We start from the raw sequence: 19,641 nt of genomic DNA on the forward strand, positions 1-19,641 counted from the left end.
TTGTCCTCCAGTTGTTGCTGTAGTCTCCAAAGCTCATAGACGGCAGCTGCAGACATTTCTGTGTTATTGCCACATAGAATATTCACATCTGTTAGATATTAGTAAATCCTTATGTGTGTTGTGTGTGTGTGTGTGTGTGTGTGTGTGTGTGTGAGAGAGAGAGAGAGTGTCTGTGTGTGTAGTGCAGTCTTCTTGAGTTTCATTCAGAGCCTCAATGTCAGTGCGAAAAATCTTGGAAAGCCTCCAAGGTCGAGGTGGAGAGAATTCAGAAGAGAATAGTTAAGGAACAGAGGCAGATAAAATGGAGAAAGACAAAGAGAAGGTAAAAACAAAATCTTCTCACATTTGCTTGGAAAATATAAAATTTTTAGTTACAAATGTCATCTACAAGGGACAAAATAGGTTGTTTATTTAGCGTAACTGCATAACTGATGATAACATATTATGTAAGAACTGAAAAAAAAAAAACCAAGCACACTTTTTAAGTATTTACTTTCCAACATTTTCTGTTTATTTCCATTGTCATGTCCAGTTGCAAATGGCACATCATGAGAATAAAATTAAAATGAGGTTCAAAAAACTGCATTTTCACACCTCAGGAGGTCTTATCCCACTAAGGAAGGCACAAACACTTTGTCTTTTTCTTTCAACACATTCACATGAAAAAGCTTTAGCCGAAAAAGTGCAAATCAACATGTCATCAACAATAAGCTAGAGTTACATAAAAAACACTGTTGTTCCAGTATAGTCAGCACAATGCTGAATGCAAGTCAAGTAACCCAAAATGGCCACAAACACCACAAGTAACAATTTGACAAACAAATGATTTGCTTCTGACTCACTTTGTGTGCCTGTCTATGTGTGTGTAAGGAAATCTAAATCTCTGATGTGAACAAGCATATTTCTCCAGTTTTTTTTTTCTGAGCCACGGTGCAGCTATTTAAAACCTGGCCTCATTACAGAAGCCAGTTCACTCTAAAAATGTTTTTGGGAGCAGGAACAAACCCTATGGCCGAAGCCTCGGCATATAAGACATTTTGCATAAGCAAATTATTGACCATTATGTAATAGCACATTTAGATTGCGAATTTCCTAGAAATATCTATTATAAGGAGGCAGAATTAGGCCTTGAAAGCATCTGAGAGACAGTGACTACATGATGTGCATTAAATTGCTTGCAAATGTATTTTTGCATGATTTCATGACAGAATTTCACCCCATTAAGTGAGTTGTCCTGGTAACACTTTGCAATAAGGTTTCATTTGTTAACATTAGTTAATGTACTAACAGTGAGCGATACCTTTTTTACATTTATTAATCTTGTTAAATGTATTAGTAAATGTTGAACTGAGCATTTAACTAAGGTTAATAAATACTGTAAAGGTGTTGTTCATTCTTAGTTCATGTTAACTAATGTACACTACCAGTCAAAAGTTTTTGAACAGTAAGATTTTTTTAATGTTATTTAAATAAATCTCTTCTGCTCACCAAGCCTGCATTTATTTCATCCAAAGTATAGCAAAAACTGTAGAAATTTAAATAATGTTTTTACTGTTTAAAATAACTGCTTTCTATTTGAATATATTTAAAAATGTAATTTATTTCTGTGATCAAAGCTGAATTTTCAACATCATCACTGCAGTCTTCAGTGTCACATGATCCTTCAGAAATCATTCTAATATGCTGTTTGCTGTTCAAGAAACATTCAACAAAACCTGAAAAAATTGTACTCAGCTGTTTTCAGCATAATAATAATAATAATAAATGATTGATAAATGATAAATAATAATTTAAGAAGCAAATCAGAATATAAGAATGATTTCTGAAGGATCATGTGACTGGAGTAGTGATGCTAAAAATTCAGCTTTGAAATTACAGGAATAAATTACATTTTAAAAGAAAACAGTTATTTTAAATAGCAAAAATATTTAAAAATGTCACTTTTTTTTGCTGTACTTTGGATCAAATAAATGCAGGCTTGGTGAGCAGAAGAGACTTCTTTAAAAAAAAAATTAAAAATCTTACTGTTCAAAAACTTTTGACTGGTAGTGTAGTTAACAAATGTTATCAGTTAAATGTTAAATGTTAACTTATTGTAAAGTGTCACCGTTAACTTAATCATGGAGATCAACAGTTTGTGCAACAATAATCCAGTTTTGTAAAAAATATTTTGTCAGTATACCATCAATTTGTGCTTCTCTTAAAGAGACAGTTCTCCCAAAAATGAACATTCTGTCATCATTTGTTCTTCCTCATGTCCTTCCAAACCTGTTTCTTTTGCTGAACACACAAAAATATTTTGAAGAAAATTGATAACCAAACAATTTTGGCTCCCATTGACTTCTATTGTATTTTTTGTCCATACGATGAAAATCAAAAAGGTCCAATGTTGTTTGCACCTCAGTGTTCTTCAGTATATTGTCTTTTATGCTTCACAGAAGTCAGGTTTCAGTAACATGAGGGTGATTAAATGATATCAGAATTTATAGTTTTGGCCGAACTATTTACTTAATTGAATACGTTTAAGCTAATTTGTGCATTGTGATAATTTGTGCATTTGTTTATTTTCACATTCAAACGTGTTTTTGTGTCTTGAGCCAGTAGATTTTGTTGAGATATTTAAGTATGTTGTGTGACATGGACTGTATGTTATCATATTGTGCTTATGCTGTAGAGAATGTGTTATGTTTACGTATAGGTTTACAGAACACACGTTTGTTTGTGTGTGTAGATTGCTGAATGTTTCTTAGTATTCCCACATTGTTGCATCAGCAATCCCCTGGCCGCTGGCTTTGAGCACACCAGCATGGTCTCCCTTAAGATACTTGCCCTCCTTTGTCTTAATGGCCACTTTATTATAATCACTAAACTCAAAGTGGAAATAGACAGGTGTATCACTACTGCTGATCACAGAGCCGTCTGCCTCCACCGTCCAGTACTTCCCCATTGAGTCTGACAAGAAAAATTTGAGAAATAGTAAATAACAGACAACACAGAATTTCTGAAAGAAATAAAACTTTTTAGGGCTGTATTATTGAACAAATGTTAAAAAATCATTGCATTGTTCAAATTTTATAAATTCAAGTGATTGCACGCTTTTTAATTATTAACATTTAAATAAGCCATTAAAATGGAATCTAGAAAAATGAAAAAAGAAAACACAGAATCTAGGAGGAAAAACTAATCAGATTTAATAGGGCCATAAAACGTATTTATTTTATTTTATTTTATTAAATTTAATTGTAATTTATTTTATTTTATTTTATTTATTTTGTGTAGACTTTCGAAAATATACTTTTCTAGGACTAAACATATTGATTTTTTTTTTTTTTTTGACAATGAACAGATTTCATAGGGCCCTAAAAAAAAATGTTTTATTATTTTTTAATTTTTGTAGACTTTAGAATTTTTTTTTAATTTCTTGGACCAAAAATGTCAATTTTTTTATTATTTATTTATTTTTGAAAATGAAAACTTGAATGGCCCAGAATTTGGGAAAACATAAAACAGATTGCATAAGCTTTTTAATAAAAAAAAAATGTTGCTTTAATCATTAAAATAAAATACAGACAAATAAAAACTGAAAAAAAAAAAAAAAAAAAAAAAAAAATTAAGACAGAAAAACTGAATTTGGGAGGAAACTAAACTTCATTATTATTATTTTTTTTATTATTATCTTTTGGAAAATACATATATTTTTTATTTCTTGAACTAAAAATTTCAACTATTTATTAATTGATTGATTGATTGATTGAAAATGAAAACTTGAATTTCTGATTACAGAAAATGTTAATTTAAGCGTTAAAATAAAATACAGACAAATAATAACTGAAAAAAATCCTGGAAATCCGCAAACATTAAAATATAAAAACTGAATCTGGGAGGGGAAAAAACTAAACTGATTTCATAGGGCCATAAAAACGTATGTATGCATGTACTGTCTGTAAGTATGTATGTATTTATACTAGAATTGTTTTTATTTAAATCTAGAATTATTTTTTTTTTTTTTTTTTTTTTTTAAATGAAAACTGAACAGCCCAGAATTTGGGAAAACATAAAACAGATTTAATAGGCTTTTACTATTAAAATTAAAACCCAGACAAAAAATGGAATCCTGAAAAATTTAAATGGAAAGTCAGAATTTGGGAAAAAATAAAACAGAAATGGCGAGAAAATAAAATAAATGAAATAAAACAGAATTTGGGGAGAAAATTAAACATCATAGGGCCCTATTTTTTTGTTACACTTTAGAAAATATATTTTAAAAATTCCAAAATTAAAATGTCTCTTTTTTTTTTCAAAACGAATGAAAACACATATAACAGACTTCATAGGCTTTTTGATTTCAAAAATATGATTTAAGCAGTAAAATAAATTTTAGAAAAAAATGAAACAGAAAAATGGAATTTGCAGAAAAATAAAACTGAATAAAATAAAATTTAAACAGATTTTCCAGGGTCCTAAGTAATTATTTACCTCCTATCAACTGTTAGTAAATCTTCATGAATTGTAGTAGCACTATCACTCACCTCTGAGGCTGTAAGCATTGTTGTTATACTCTAACTGGAAGACATCATAGGACGAGCGGTTGGAATCAAGCGTTCCAGTTCCTTGTTTGCGACAACCAATAAAGCCGTGTTCCCCACGCAGCACTATCAATGGCCTGTTGATGAGCTTCAACACAAACTCCTCCTGCTCGCCTGTTAAACAAAACAACACTAGCTAGTACTACTACATGCTATACATAACCTATTAGCTGAGAATAATAAGTATGGTACTATTGACTTACACATGCATGACAAAAATTGTTTAAAACAGACACAAACCTGCGGAGTCCACAGCGGCCGCCAGCTGTCCGTTCTTCTTGGCTGCCAGGTATTTACCATTACTGGCTTTCAGCGCAACTTTTGACCCTTTCCACTCAAGGTCAAAGAAACAACTGGGTGATCTGGGATAAACAGGTATATAATTGTCTAACCATTTGAGTACACGGATGACCATGCAAACAAACATCTACCCAAGACAAGCTGTTTTATTTGCATTCCCTATTGACTTTATTAATTCCTCTTGCCATATGGTTCACTCCGCAAATATCTTTCAGACACAAACTGGCTAATCTGCTTTTCTACCCTGTGCCTATTTCCTTCACTTAGTTAAGTATTAATTGTTCTTACTTAGCAGAAGCAGAGCATTGGATTGCTCCACTTGGGGTGAGACTCCAGTACTTCCCATTGCACGATCGGAAGGCACATTGCTTTGTCTCCCTGTCCATCTCCATTTGAAACACCTCCTGATCAGATTCTTCATCCTGATTGGCTGATAAATCAACCCCTAAAAAACAGTAATTCATTCAGATTGTGATTTCACCCAACAGACAAGGAGAGTGAAGTTAATCAATAGATATTGTGAGTACATGTACTGTATATTTTCTTCGATCTGTAATATAACAAGTGAAAGGTGCTTGTTATATTCAAGAGCTGTTTAACTTCATCCCTTAAACAATATACACTGCTGTTCAAACGTTTGGGATAAGCAATATATTTTATGTTTTTAAAAAAGTCTGTTTTGCTAACTAAGGGTGCATTTATTTGATCAAAAAATAAAGCTGCATTTTCACCAGCCATCACTCCAGTCTTCAGAAATCATTCTAATATGCTTATTTATTATCAATATTGAAAACAGTTGTGCTGCTTAATTTATTTTTTTTTTTTTTGGAACCTGTGATACTTTTTTTCAGGATTCAGATACTTTTTTTAAAATAATAAAAAAGATTTTTTAAAAAGTAAAAAAAAAATAAATAACAGAACAGCATTTAGTCAAAATGGAAATCTTGTAACAATAAACACTACCATTCTAAAGTAAGGAGTCAAGTTTTTATTTGATTGTTTTGAAAGAAATTTTACAGAAAGGGTAATTGTGTTAAATGAATGTTAAATTAATAATTAAAAAAAAAACATAAAATACTATTATAAAGTTACAAAAATCCTAATGATGCTTTTCTGCATGTCTACATCTTAATTGTAAGGCAAAAAGCCAGAGCCAAACTGGCTTTTCTATAGCATGCATATCTGTTTGTCATGTTTTATACACTACCAGTCAAAATTTTTTGAACAGTATGATTTTTTTATGTTTTTTAATGTCTCTTCTGCTCACCAAGCCTGCATTTATTTGATCCAAAATACAGCAAAACAGTAATATTGTGAAATATATTTAATATTTAAAATAACAGCTTTCTATTTGAATAAATTTTTAAATTTAATTTATTCCTGTGATCAAAGCTGAATTTTCAGCATCATTACTCCAGTCTTCAGTGCCACATGATCCTTCGGAAATCATTTTAATATGCTGATTTTCTGTTCAAGAAACTTTTATTATTATTATTATCAATATTACAACATTATACACTATGCCATTCAAAAGCTTGGAATCAGTATTATTTTTTTTTTCTTTTTGGGAAAGAAATTATAGAAATTAATAATTTTATTTAGTGAGTATGCTAAAGACATTTAGAATGCTACAAAATATTTCTATTTCAGATAAAAATATGCAAAAATGCTGTTCTTCTGAACTGTCTATTAATCAAAGAAACCTGAAAAAAATCTACTCATCTGTTTTCAACATAATAATAATAAATGTTTTTGAGTTGCAAATGAGAATATTAGAATGATTACTGAATCATGTTACTGAAGTAATGATGCTAAAAATCAGCTTTGAAATCACAGGAATAAATTACATTTTAAAATATATTCAAATACAAAACAGTTATATTAAACAGTAAAATATTTTAAAATTTTGCTGTTTTTGTTGTATGTCAGATTAAATAAATGCAAGCTTGATGAGCAGAAGAGACTTGCAGTGCATGCATTTTTTCACAATGAACACAAAGAGCAGTCTGTAGGCACATTTAGTACTAAACTCTAGATGATTTACTAAAACCAAAAGTGGCCCATTTTACTTCAACTCACCCTATATTCGCCCAAATATGGTGCATAACCGTTAGCATTATTTATTAATGTGTATGCTGCAATCACATCTCACCCTGGCGCATGGAGATGTTTCTGTCGTTGCTGGCGGTAAGCACCACTTGCCCGTGACTTTGCTCGAGGACAAACAGCTCATCTTTGCCGACGCGGGCGCTCTTGCCAGACTTCATGGTCCCGGTGGGGCCCGTGGGCGCGATGTATTTGCCCGTGGCGTCCCGGAAAGCCACCTTCCCCGCGCGAAATTCCAGCGTGAAGCCAGTGCCCGTGCCCGGCTTGGCTGTCAGGGCACCGCTGCACGTAAGGAAGCGGTTGTCGGCGGTCTGCAGATGATACCGGTGGTCCAGGTAGACGAGAGTGAGCAGCGAATCCACGCCCCACGGCACGTCGCGGTTCACGGCGAGCTCGTTCCTGTCGGCGCACAGGTGCGCATACCGTTTACGCGCGATGCTGTAGACGTTCACCTGAGGATGGACTGCCAGGTGCACGTTCCATTTTTCCGCAGGCGAGATGCTTTGCGCAAAGCAGGCGATCCGGTCCTCGGTCCCGCCCAGGTAGCGCGAGTGGGGCTCGGACTGCAGGGACCACCGGCCGTCGTCGTGGGCGATCACGAGGAACCGACAATCCGGGCCGGGCTGCTCGCTGTCTGCGGTCACGTTGCCGTCCTTGTCGGTGGCGAGGTAGCGACCCAGGTGGCTTTTGATGAACACGGCATTGGAGTCTCCGTGGTCCCCGGACTGCTCCAGGGTCCACACCTGCTTTTTCTTCATGGAGCTCGCCGAGGCGTTGATTTTAAAACCAAACGTCTCCGCTGTCAGGTATTTGTTATCGGCGTTTATCAGCCCGAAGCGAATCACCAAAGTCTCGCCTAATCCTTCCGAAGACATGCTGGCGCTGTTCGGATGTTACGGTTCGGTGAGAATCGGTGAGCAGCGGTTCCGAGGAGTGGGTGTGACGAGTGATGTACGATGGCGCGTTAGAAAGAATGGAGAGAGAGTGAGAGACACAGAGAGGATGGTGTGGGAGGGAGAGAGAGAGAGAGAGAGAGTGTGTGTGTGTGTGTGTGTGATGCTGATATGTAGGCTGTATGTAAACTTTGTGGGTATTTTGCTGCTTTATTTAACACGCAGATGCATCACAGATCTGGTAGCTGTTTGCAACACTTGATTTACTCTAGTAAAATACAAAGAGTTTGAACCACTACCTTCCCACGTCATCTCGCTGCTGTTGCTATGGGAAGAGTAGGGCGATATCCTAAATTAAAGTGCCTTCCCTTGTGAAATGAAGTACACTTTTATTTTTTATTGAAGTGCGAACAGAATTTAATATCTTAGGACACTTATCACCCATGTTATGTGCATTAGAAGGAAAATCTATTATAGTTTAAAATTATTTTAAATACAAGTTGAACTTTTTTCAACTGTTTTTGACCCACTTGCAGGACTTAGGTAGCCTACATATTTATATGTAATTTAATAATTCTGTTGTCTTTGCAATATGGTTAAAGTATATTGCAGAATTGTGACAAGCAGGTAAACTACAATTTACATATATTTGTAATTACACATTTGTAATGAAGTTACAATTTAGTACATTTAATATATCAAATGTAAATATATGTAACACACCAGTTAAAATTATAATAAAATACTGTTTTAATGTTTTTATAGGCTTTACAATGTTAGTCAACACATTGAAATAATATAATGTGTAGCATAATATAAAAACACAATGATTTAACATTATTTGACATTAAAGTGCACTTTTTAAAGGTGTGCTTAAGTGCGTTATGAAACATAATCATGAAAATGTACTCATTAATTGCATTAATATTATCTGCAAATTAAGTTTTTTAACTGTTTTTAACAGTTTTTTTTAACACAAGTGCACATTCACTAATGGCAATTTTTTTTTGCAAGTGTTCACTAAAAAAACGTGTTGTGAGTTTATTATAATTGTCTCATGTCTGTTACTTATCAGTGTCTGTGAACTTACACTACCAGTCAGAAGTTTTTGAACAGTAAGATTTTTAATTTTTAATTTTTTAAAGAATTCTCTTCTGCTCACCAAACCTGCATTTATTTGATCCAAAGTACAGCAAAGACAGATTTTTTTTTAAAATACTTTTACTATTTAAAATAACTGCTTTCTATTTGAATATGTTTTAAAATGTAATTTATTCCTGTGATCAAAGCTGAACTTTCAGCATCATTACTCCAGTCTTCAGTGTCACATGATCCTTCAGAAATCATTCTAATATGCTGATGGGGGTGGTATATAGTGTATAATGTTACTATCTATAATAATAATAATAATAAATGTTTTAAGCAGCAAATCAGAATATTAGAATGATTTCTGAAGGATCACGTTACGGGAGTAATGATGCTAAAAATTCAGCTTTGAAATCACATGACTAAATTACATTTTAAAATATATTCAAATACAAAGCAGTTATTTTCAATAGTAAATGCAGAATGTCTCTTTATCCACACCTTAGCTAAGATCAGCAAGACAGCAGTAATGAAACAGTGGATCATGCATGGGTGAATGGGATAATGAACAGACCTTCCGCAACAGCTATCAACCTGTAGCTTTCCCCTGAGGGCTTGAGCACGGTCAGTATTTGGATGAGGAACCTTCTGGGAAAGCCAAGGTTGCTGCAGGATAAAGACCAGAAGGGGGCGCTCATCATGTGCTTTGTGCAGGTTTTATCGTAAAGTGATGATCATAGCCCTATGTAGCCCTGTGTAACCAAGGTTATAACTCTCTATGGTCAGTAAGCCCTATAGGTCTTTCTCAGAGAATGGGTATGACTCCCCACATTTGTTACATCATATATATATATATATATATATATACAGTGCATATGTTATACTGTATGTCTAGTATAGATCTGTGTATTTCGTGTCTGCTTGACAATAGGCTGCTCATACTGTGGATTTACACCATAACATAATGCATATAGATGTTCCGCAAACATATCCTCTGTTCAGCTGAAATAAGGAAATGATGAAGGAAGCAGGAACTTGCTCAGGTTATTTTCAGGCCAAACAGCAGCTTTCCTCTTCCTCTTGTAAAGGACAGGATATTGACTGAGTCCTTTATGCTTTGTTGACTGTTTGATGGAAATTAAATCTCTCCACTCATACGCTCTTCTTTTCTTCTCTGCACATGCACACACACACAGTAGGTAATCAAGAGATATAATTATTGATTGAATTAAAGGAACAATGTATTATTCACATCAGGCTATTCGTTTTAACACAGACATATGTATGTGTTCTTGATCCCAGAGTTAAAATTTGAGTTACAAATAGAATCAACATGAAATGTACAATTTAAAAATCTAAAAGTTTGGGGAGAAAAAAAATTATTGTGGGAAACAAAGAACGCTATAATTGTGTGGGACAAACACTGTGATCAAGACAAAACATCTCTGTGACAACAGATATCATACTGTTATGTTTAGCTATGTTTAGGTTGCATTCATATACATAGAAGGAATTAAACAAGCTTCATTTACTGTCTTAATGAGCTGAACTCTTATGTGGCCTAGAGCTACATGTTGCTGACCTGCTTCCGGGCTGCTCTGTCAGTTTAAAATCAGCACTGACGAAGATACACCCATAATCACTGTGTGCTAATGAAGTAGCGTAAACGATGCACAATGTGCAAATCTCTGGATTTAATGAGGTTCATCTGTCAAACCCAACTAATCAAACCATTAAGTGAAAATAACGTCCTAAAATATATAATGCTGCAAGCTAGATTGAGTTTTCTCTCCCCAATTAACTCAAAAATAAGTAGCAGAAGATATCAGCTGAAATGCTGTTGATGTACAATGTGGCATATTTCTCACTTTGAGGTTAAGACTCTTTTACTGGTTGGCTTACGTTTTTGTAAACATCAGTTCACACAACATATGTTGCATATTCTTCTTTGTCCAGTACCCTAAAAGATTTAAAGTCAAAAACATGGTAACGTCTGGAGTCCCCCATCCTGTTGTCTGTTGGGGATATGTGCCCATGATAAGGTAGGCTACCAAAAAAATAAAGGCATGCTGAATGTTTGAAACTGAACCCATCTGTGTGTCATGCAAGTACATATCCTTGCAAAAAATTGTGCGTGTTGCACAGACTCAACAGCTCTCTCTGCTGATGGTTTTGCAGTTGTTGAAGCACAAAATCTTTTTGCAGGTTGTTCCTTTAGAAAATATGATTATAGTTTGTACATAAAAACATTTTTTTAACATTATAAATGTCCTTCTTGTTACATTTCATAATTTTAATGTTGTTGCTTAATAGAATAATAAAATAAAATAAAAGTGGTAACTTTACAGTAAGGTTCATTAGTTAACATGAGGATGAACAACATTAGTTAATGTACTGTGAACTAACACAAACAAACAATGAATGACTGTATTAACTAACATTAACCAAACTTAATAAACAGTGCAATAAATGTATTGTTTACTGTTTGTTCATGTTAGTTGGTACATTAACTAATGTTAACAAATAACACCTTATTGTAAAGTGTTACCATAAAAGTTTTTTTTAAAATGACTGACCTCAAATTTTGAACAATAGTGCATTTTTATTTTAAATATATTTATTAGTTAAAATAATTATATAATTATATAATTATAATAAAATATTTTATAATTAAAATAATCATTTTTAAGTTAACACTTAACAATAAGGTTAATTATTTAACTACTTTAGTTAACATGAACTAAGAATAAACAATACTTCTAATTTCTACATTTACTAATGCATTATTAAAATCTAAAGTTGTGTTCGTTAACATTAGTTAATGCACTGTGAATTAACATGAACTTAACATTAACAAAGATGAACAAATACTGTAATAAATGTATCGTGCATTGTTAGGTAATACATTAACTAACATTAACTAATGGAACCTTATTTTAAAGTGTTACCCTATATAAATAAAAAGATGTTCTGATAAAAAAATAAAAAACACATATCCATAGCATACCTAATTAAACCTACTTCCATTGCATCTTATTGTTTATCAAACCGAATAATGTAATTTTAAGTTTTTACAGAACCCCAGTGGCATGATTGCATGTTTGCAGCCATGTGAAAAGTGAAATTGAATCTTTTTAAGAATGTGCTTGAGTTTGTGCATGTTTAGACACATATACATTCCTGAAATGACAGACACTTGAGCGACCACCCTCTTTTCCTTATTTAGCGTGTACAATCAGAGAACTTATTTGGAATACAAATCATGTTGCATTTTATGAGAGTTCCGTATGTGAGATCCTTGCCTTTTTGCTACAGTCTCCACTAGTAGCCTAATTAGGCAACATAAAGTTGGCTTGTACCACATATCTCAACTAAATGCAAAGCATTGAGCTTTGAACTGCTCTAAGAAGGATTAAGCAGGACTGACCCATCGCCATACACGGAAAACACCTGGGATAGGTTTGTACCTGTGGAAAACAAACACTGGTGTTACATCATGGCATATGTCATGCACTTTACTCACACAACCAATCATGCTTAGTTCCTTTCTTTCAACCTTTGTCATTTTGGTTATATTTCCATATTAGGAGCCTACCTGTCCCCTTTGCTTAGAGAGAGCAACATCCATCAGTCCATCCCATCAGATCTTTGCGTGAGTCTGTGTTACCTGTCAATGTTTCCATATAGGGTACTTTAGATCTGATGGGTGGAGACAGACATTAGGCCACTTACAGTGTTTTTGTATGTAACCTTATTGTGAATTTCCATTTTCCTATGTTAAATACAGTAAAGAGGCACAATAATCCTTTTTTTTTTTAAAAAAAACAAACAAACAAAATGCAATGACAGGAGAAGAAAGGCAGAGAGTCCCAATCACTCTGTCTAATTTCCGCTTTAAGAAATCACGTGACATCGCCTTGGCGTTCCAAAGTACTTTACCATGTGACTCATCCAGAGATTGCCTTATAAGGAGATTGGCTGAATATCTCTTAAAGGGGCCCTGAACATAGTGTCTCTGTAAACAACACACAACACAAAGGTTATTTCATTTCCTTTATATTGCACAGTGGAAATGTTTGAACTCTGTATATGGATATATGAAAGAAAACATTTCATTTGTGGTTACTGTCTGTGTGTGTTGGTACTCTCCACCACAATAAACATGTCCATATGTCAAAACAGCTGCTTAAACTAATAAACGAATGAACAATTTCCCTTTACAAGCTTACCACAGTTTATACGATAGACTTATTTCCAAGAGTAGCCTAAATTAAGCTTGGTTTACTTTATATTTCCTTTCTGATATAGGCTTCTGTGACTTCCTCTCAGAATTGTCACAATGTGCTGTGGGTGTAAGACTTTAAGTCGTCTATCTCTCTTCCTCTTCCTCTTTCTGTTTGAAACATCCTTATAAGGGCTTCAGTATTCTGCTGATGAGAGAAACAATATTGATTTCAAAACAGATAAAACACCATCATAAACACACACATATGCTGCAACCGGTGGAGTCATAGACCCCCACACCCTAAACATCAAGCTGATACTCACACACCCAAGAGGGATTGAATGCTTTACCTATTCCATACACTAGGAATGTGAAGCACTTTGTGAAAAATTATGTGGCAATAGGCTGTAACAATGACTCATTCACCTGTGTGACTAAGCTTATCTTTTCTTTATGGCTTATTGAGCTGTATGTAGAATATTAAGATTACACAGTTGAGTTCACTGTGGGAACCAGTACATACATAGTCAAAACTGAATATTAATGCCGTTTCACGCCTAGGCACATGTTTGCTTGGGGTGGGCGGGTGTATGGGGTGTCACTGCTGTCATTCCAGCCATCTCTTGATGACAAGCCACTTTCGTCACTAGATAAATCACACACTACTACACTGCGGCGATGCACTGATGCTTTAATATAACTAGCTCCTGGATAGTTACTTAATATAAAACACACAATTTGGTTGTCTTTTCAGCTCCACACTTATAAGACAAAAAAATGCAGAGCACCCCAGTCAAGACATGTTGCCACGCGTCTCAGATTGCCCATGACAGATAACAGATTACTGCTTGCCTACTTATGAAACAAAATACATAAACTCATAAAGGATTAGCATAGTTTCCACTGCAACATTATAATAAATTAATATGTGGTCTCATTTAGTACAAGAAGCTTTCAGAATCTTTTTAATTTCTTCTTTGATGACATTTAGGGCAAATGTTTACTCTGTCGAATGTTAACACCGAGGGAAAGGGCGCATTTAACATTTAGGAAACACTTAAGACGCATACTACCATTTGACATGAATGTTATTCTTAAAAAATGCAAACAAAGCATGTAATTCATGAGCACTCCCAAGATTTTTCTACTGCAGCAGCGTGAAACGTAATCGGTTATGACGTACTACGCAAAAACCGGGTTGACAGGAAGTGTCCGGTTCAGGCGAGCAGCATGCCATTGTTTTGTATCCCCCGCTTTGCAGATAACCCGATAAGCTAAAATATTTCAAAATTAGTTGATCTTATATACTTCAGGTCTACTATGTATACAGGCGACCTCGGTCCGAACGAGAAATCGTCAACATTTCATTCATTTCTGAATGACTCCTGAAGCATCCGCAGCAGCCTGCAGCTTTACATTCACAGCATTACAAACGACAAATTGATTCAAACCACTGTGCACAAAAGTAACCCATGATTAAGTGCAACGAGGACAGCTTAATACGTTTTAATACTAATTTTACAGTCGATGTTACAATGGTCATGAGAAATATCTGCACTTTAAATGGGAGCCACGCCCACGTAGTTCATCTATTCAAACTGACCTAATAAAATTAGATACTTGCATAGGGGAACAATATATGTCTTTTAATGAAATAATCCTGAATGAATCGCTTTGAGCTAGATTATGTCATACAAACTGGAAAGATCAATTCGAAAGGATATGATCTAATAATGCTCCTCTGTTTTACCAACGATGACTTCCATATAGGCTACTACACTATGGTCATTTATTAGTGCAGTGACATACATTACAACACAAATGATGTATAATGAGTAAGAAATTGTATTAGAATAAGAACTGTCGCAGTAGGCTGCAGTGGTCTACATCTGTCATGTGTGCAATCTGATTAAAAGCTCATTTAAATGTATTTGATCCATTGCTAGAGTTTCAGCCAACTAGTAAGCGAACTATTTAGTCTCTATGAAAAAACGTATTACATACAAAGTATACAAAGTAAAAAGCAACAACTGTATCGACACTGAATCGCGAGATAATGTCACTGGGTCCCATGCCAAATTACAACATTTTACTCAGCAATAATATATATAGCTACGTGGAATTAAATGACTTATCCTGTCTATCTTTTTCCAATAAATTTGCTTGCTCGATTAGTCCTGCCATACATTATTTCAATTCAGAACTTGAATTTCAAGCAACTAGCTTGAAACTCGCCAAGTGGACGACGGCTGGCCAATCAGAGCGCTCGATGCCGAAAGTTTACCTTATATGGAAGGAGCCGGCCGCAGCGCCGGGTATAAAACTGTGACCCACCTCACGCTTGGTATTGTGAGTTTTCAGTGCACGCTGAGAAGATCTTCACACCCCTTGTTGACAATAACCTACTAATACACAGGTGAGAATGCATTTATATTAATACTAAATGGCTTTTAGTATTATATTAATGTTATTAATGACGCTTGTTGGAAGTTAATTTTATTTTTATTGAAGTTACGCAGAGTACGTATTGGTATGTGACTTGAGTTTTAATTCTAAATGCGTTTTAAGTAACTTAATCAGTATAATAATTTTTCTGTGAGTTCTACAGTTATAATTTCAAGTCTAAAGTACAAATATTTTATGCCTTTTCCGTGATATCAACCGGTAGCGATTTTTGCGTTCTCATCTGGACGGATTTAACCGTTAAGCTTCTTTTGGTAACCAGATTAGCTTAATCTATGCTTTTGGGTGTAAAGTCATTTTAATTGATTCACATAATGCAATTAAATGTGGATTTAGTAGATTAAGTTAAATGGTGTCCTCAGTGGTTGTGTTCGCAGTTTGAATGGTGGGTGTGGCTACTATAACACTGTAACCGGCATCTTTTCCTTTAGAGCCGTTTGATCCGTTCAAAAAAAGTCTAAATGTTTAAAAGCTTGTTTAAAATTTATTTTTGATTATTTAGCTGCAACTTAATCGAGTTGTGCTTCACATATTAAATATGATTGCAGCACTCGCATGTGCTAAAATGCCTGCGCTTAATATCCTCTTGACAAAGGTTAATTTTGCAAGCACCAGGATCATAATGGTGGTCGTCTGGTAAAGCGCTTATCTCGGCCTTTGAAACTGGGAGTGGTCGCGTCCGTTGGTCTGATTCCACACGCTGAATCGGCGGCATTGAGCTGCTCGAACTTATTGCCATATAAGGCAATAGTGAGACTGCCTGACCACTTCCTTTGTCTCAAATCGCTTGATTTCATCCCTGCGCCCTTGCGCCGCCTACTGGCCAGATGTCAAATTGCTTCACACATCACCGCCTACAAGAGATACTGACGATTGCATTTTTAACGATTTCGTCATTTTTACAGCCATGGATGAGGAAATCGCTGCCCTGGTCGTTGACAACGGCTCCGGTATGTGCAAAGCCGGTTTTGCTGGAGATGATGCCCCTCGTGCCGTTTTCCCCTCCATTGTTGGCCGACCCAGGCATCAGGTAACTACATATTTTAATTTTTAATTCTCTGACGACAGTTTATTAAAGATAAATGATTGTTAAAGTGTCTCATAAAATTCTGGAAGATGTCTTATTTTTCTTATGTGACCCTGGACCACAAAACCAGTCTTTCGTCGCTGGGGTTTATTTGTAGCAATGGCCAAAAATACATTGTATGGGTCAAAATTATTTATTTATTTTTTAAATGGCAAAAATCATTAGGAAATTAAGTAAAGATCATGTTCCATTAAGACATTTTTTTTTTTAAAATTCCTACTGTAAATGTATGAACTTAATTTTTGATTAGTCATACATTTAAGAACATTATTTGAAGAACTTTAAAGGCAGTTTTCTCATTATTATTTTATTTTTTTGCACCCTCAGATTCCTGATATTTAAATAGTTGTTACTCTGCCAAATATAGGTCCTATCCTAACAAACCATACATCAATGGAAAGCTTATTTATTCAGCTTTCATATAATGGATAATATTCAATTTTGAAAAAATTACCCTTATGACTGGTTTTGTGATTCAGGGTCCCATATTACTGTTCATTCGTCTTAATTTCAAGTCACACTTTTATAGAGTTTTTATACAATACAGATTTTCAAAGCAGCCTCACCTGTTGGAAAAACTTGATTAAATCTCAATTTTAGCTGTACAGCAGCATCACTTAAGATCAACTTGTTTCAGTGTTGATCTGAAACAAGTTCATCACTAACAAGCTCTCTTTGGTTTAAATTATTGAAAACCGTTATCGTTTCTAAATCAAAACCCATTTTATGTGTGGATTCAATTATCATCCCTTTAAAATGAATGTTGCTTATCTATGCTGAATGGATTGGTACCTAATCTTTAAACCTCTTTCTTCCAGGGAGTGATGGTTGGCATGGGACAGAAGGACTCCTATGTGGGAGATGAGGCTCAGAGCAAGAGAGGTATCCTGACCCTGAAGTATCCTATTGAGCACGGTATTGTGACCAACTGGGATGACATGGAGAAGATCTGGCATCACACTTTCTACAATGAGCTGCGTGTTGCCCCTGAGGAGCACCCTGTCCTGCTTACCGAGGCTCCCCTCAATCCCAAAGCCAACAGGGAGAAGATGACACAGGTGTGTTTCTGTCAGATCTTCATATGAAGCCTACTGCTCTTGTCTATTTCCTCTTTATTCACTTCCTTTCTATCCACTTCCTCTCAGGCTGTCTGTCCTCTACCATGATGTCCTGATAGAAGGTTTATCCGTCTTTGAAATGTATTTCCTGCATGGTTGACTTTTGACACTTCTCTTTTCTAACACTGTCTTGAGTGTGGAAAGTTACAGCATGGTGTGCCAAGGAGACTTTGCTTCCTTAACCATGCAGTGACTTTTGGTTTCATTACTTTAAGAGTGAAGGAAGATGTCTAACTTAAATTTGCTTGTTTCGACAGATCATGTTTGAGACCTTCAACACCCCTGCCATGTACGTGGCCATCCAGGCTGTGCTGTCCCTGTATGCTTCTGGTCGTACCACTGGTATCGTGATGGACTCCGGTGATGGTGTGACCCACACCGTGCCCATCTACGAGGGTTATGCTCTTCCCCATGCCATCCTGCGTCTGGATCTGGCTGGTCGTGACCTGACAGACTACCTGATGAAGATCCTGACCGAGCGTGGCTACAGCTTCACCACCACGGCCGAGAGAGAAATTGTCCGTGACATCAAGGAGAAGCTGTGCTACGTGGCCCTGGACTTCGAGCAGGAGATGGGAACCGCTGCCTCATCTTCCTCCCTGGAGAAGAGCTATGAGCTGCCTGACGGTCAGGTCATCACCATCGGCAATGAGCGTTTCCGTTGCCCTGAGGCTCTCTTCCAGCCTTCCTTCCTGGGTGAGTTTCATTCTGTGTGCATGAAATGCAAAGTTTTTGTGTGTGAATTGGATTAGAAAGACTAAATTGTTTCATTCATACAGGTATGGAATCTTGCGGTATCCATGAGACCACCTTCAACTCCATCATGAAGTGTGATGTTGACATCCGTAAGGACCTGTATGCCAACACCGTGCTGTCTGGAGGTACCACCATGTACCCTGGCATTGCTGACCGTATGCAGAAGGAGATCACCTCCCTTGCTCCTTCCACCATGAAGATCAAGGTGATGCACCTTAGCTGTTTTTTATTTTTTTGGTTGTATCATCTTGCAATTATTAAGGTGCACTAACATGTCTTTTCTCTCATAGATCATTGCTCCTCCTGAGCGTAAATACTCTGTCTGGATCGGTGGCTCCATCCTGGCCTCCCTGTCCACCTTCCAGCAGATGTGGATCAGCAAGCAGGAGTACGATGAGTCTGGCCCTTCCATCGTCCACAGGAAGTGCTTCTAAACAGAACTGTTGCCACCCTAAATGGCCATGCAGTAGGATTGAAAAGAACGACCAACCTAAACCTCTCGAACAAGATGACATCAGCATGGCTTCTGCTCTGTATGGCGCATTGACTCAGGATGCGGAAACTGGAAAGGGAGGTAGTTGTCTTGCAGTGGAGGAGCTTTCCCCGAGAGGACTTCAATGTACATTTCTTCTTTTAGTCATTCCAGAAGCGTCTACCACTTTGCCCTCATCGCTGTGGGCATACATGACCTTTGTTATAGTGTTTATGTAAATTATGTACTCCAAATGCATTGTTTTTCTTTTTGTACTTCAGCCTTAAACTTGGCCCAGTTTGTTATTGTTGCAATGATGGGGAAAGCTTTACCTTTTAAACGTGAAGATCTTGCAGGACTCCCCTAGGGTATGTGAATGAGGGACGTCCCTTACATATGTAAGCCAGGGTGTCTCTGTACACTGACAAGTAAAACCCAAATAAAACGTGCACATGTAAAACCACACACTGTCTTTGTCTTCACTTGTCTTGAGCAATTTCTGATGTTTTAAACTTTTTCAAACACCTCACTTGAGCAGTATGCTATAAT

The 19,641-nt window shown here is 35.9% G+C and overlaps 2 protein-coding genes across 2 annotated transcripts; one reads left to right on the forward strand and one right to left on the reverse strand.

Moving 5' to 3' along the window:
* Window positions 1-385: 385 nt before the first annotated feature.
* Window positions 386-7,995, reverse strand: fscn1b (fascin actin-bundling protein 1b). Its single transcript, XM_051120121.1, has 5 exons — window positions 7,039-7,995; window positions 5,175-5,331; window positions 4,827-4,948; window positions 4,530-4,700; window positions 386-2,952 (listed from the first exon to the last, which is right to left on the reverse strand). The coding sequence occupies exons 1-5, from the start codon at window positions 7,865-7,867 to the stop codon at window positions 2,747-2,749; spliced, it is 1,485 nt and encodes a 494-aa protein (XP_050976078.1). The 5' UTR covers window positions 7,868-7,995; the 3' UTR covers window positions 386-2,746.
* A 7,466-nt stretch (window positions 7,996-15,461) lies between these two features.
* actb1 (actin, beta 1) lies at window positions 15,462-19,555 on the forward strand. The gene is made up of 6 exons (XM_051100466.1): window positions 15,462-15,612; window positions 16,565-16,689; window positions 17,565-17,804; window positions 18,122-18,560; window positions 18,644-18,825; window positions 18,911-19,555. Exons 2-6 carry the CDS (start codon window positions 16,567-16,569, stop codon window positions 19,052-19,054), a joined length of 1,128 nt encoding a protein of 375 aa, XP_050956423.1. The 5' UTR covers window positions 15,462-15,612; window positions 16,565-16,566; the 3' UTR covers window positions 19,055-19,555.
* Window positions 19,556-19,641: the final 86 nt, after the last annotated feature.

This window comes from Labeo rohita, chromosome 1 (assembly GCF_022985175.1).
Source record: "Labeo rohita strain BAU-BD-2019 chromosome 1, IGBB_LRoh.1.0, whole genome shotgun sequence".
NCBI lineage: Eukaryota > Metazoa > Chordata > Actinopteri > Cypriniformes > Cyprinidae > Labeo > Labeo rohita.

Excerpts from the sequence above, each read along its gene's own strand:
- fscn1b (XM_051120121.1), bottom strand. The coding sequence starts at position 7,867 with ATGTCTTCGGAAGGATTAGGCGAGACTTTGGTGATTCGCTTCGGGCTG. Across the intron at positions 4,949-5,174 it reads CAATGCTCTGCTTCTGCTAA|ATCACCCAGTTGTTTCTTTG; the intron begins GTAAGAACAATT and ends TGTTTATCCCAG. Across the intron at positions 2,953-4,529 it reads CAATGCTTACAGCCTCAGAG|ACTCAATGGGGAAGTACTGG; the intron begins GTGAGTGATAGT and ends TTTTCTTGTCAG.
- actb1 (XM_051100466.1), top strand. The coding sequence starts at position 16,567 with ATGGATGAGGAAATCGCTGCCCTGGTCGTTGACAACGGCTCCGGTATG. Across the intron at positions 16,690-17,564 it reads TTGGCCGACCCAGGCATCAG|GGAGTGATGGTTGGCATGGG; the intron begins GTAACTACATAT and ends TCTTTCTTCCAG. Across the intron at positions 17,805-18,121 it reads ACAGGGAGAAGATGACACAG|ATCATGTTTGAGACCTTCAA; the intron begins GTGTGTTTCTGT and ends TTGTTTCGACAG.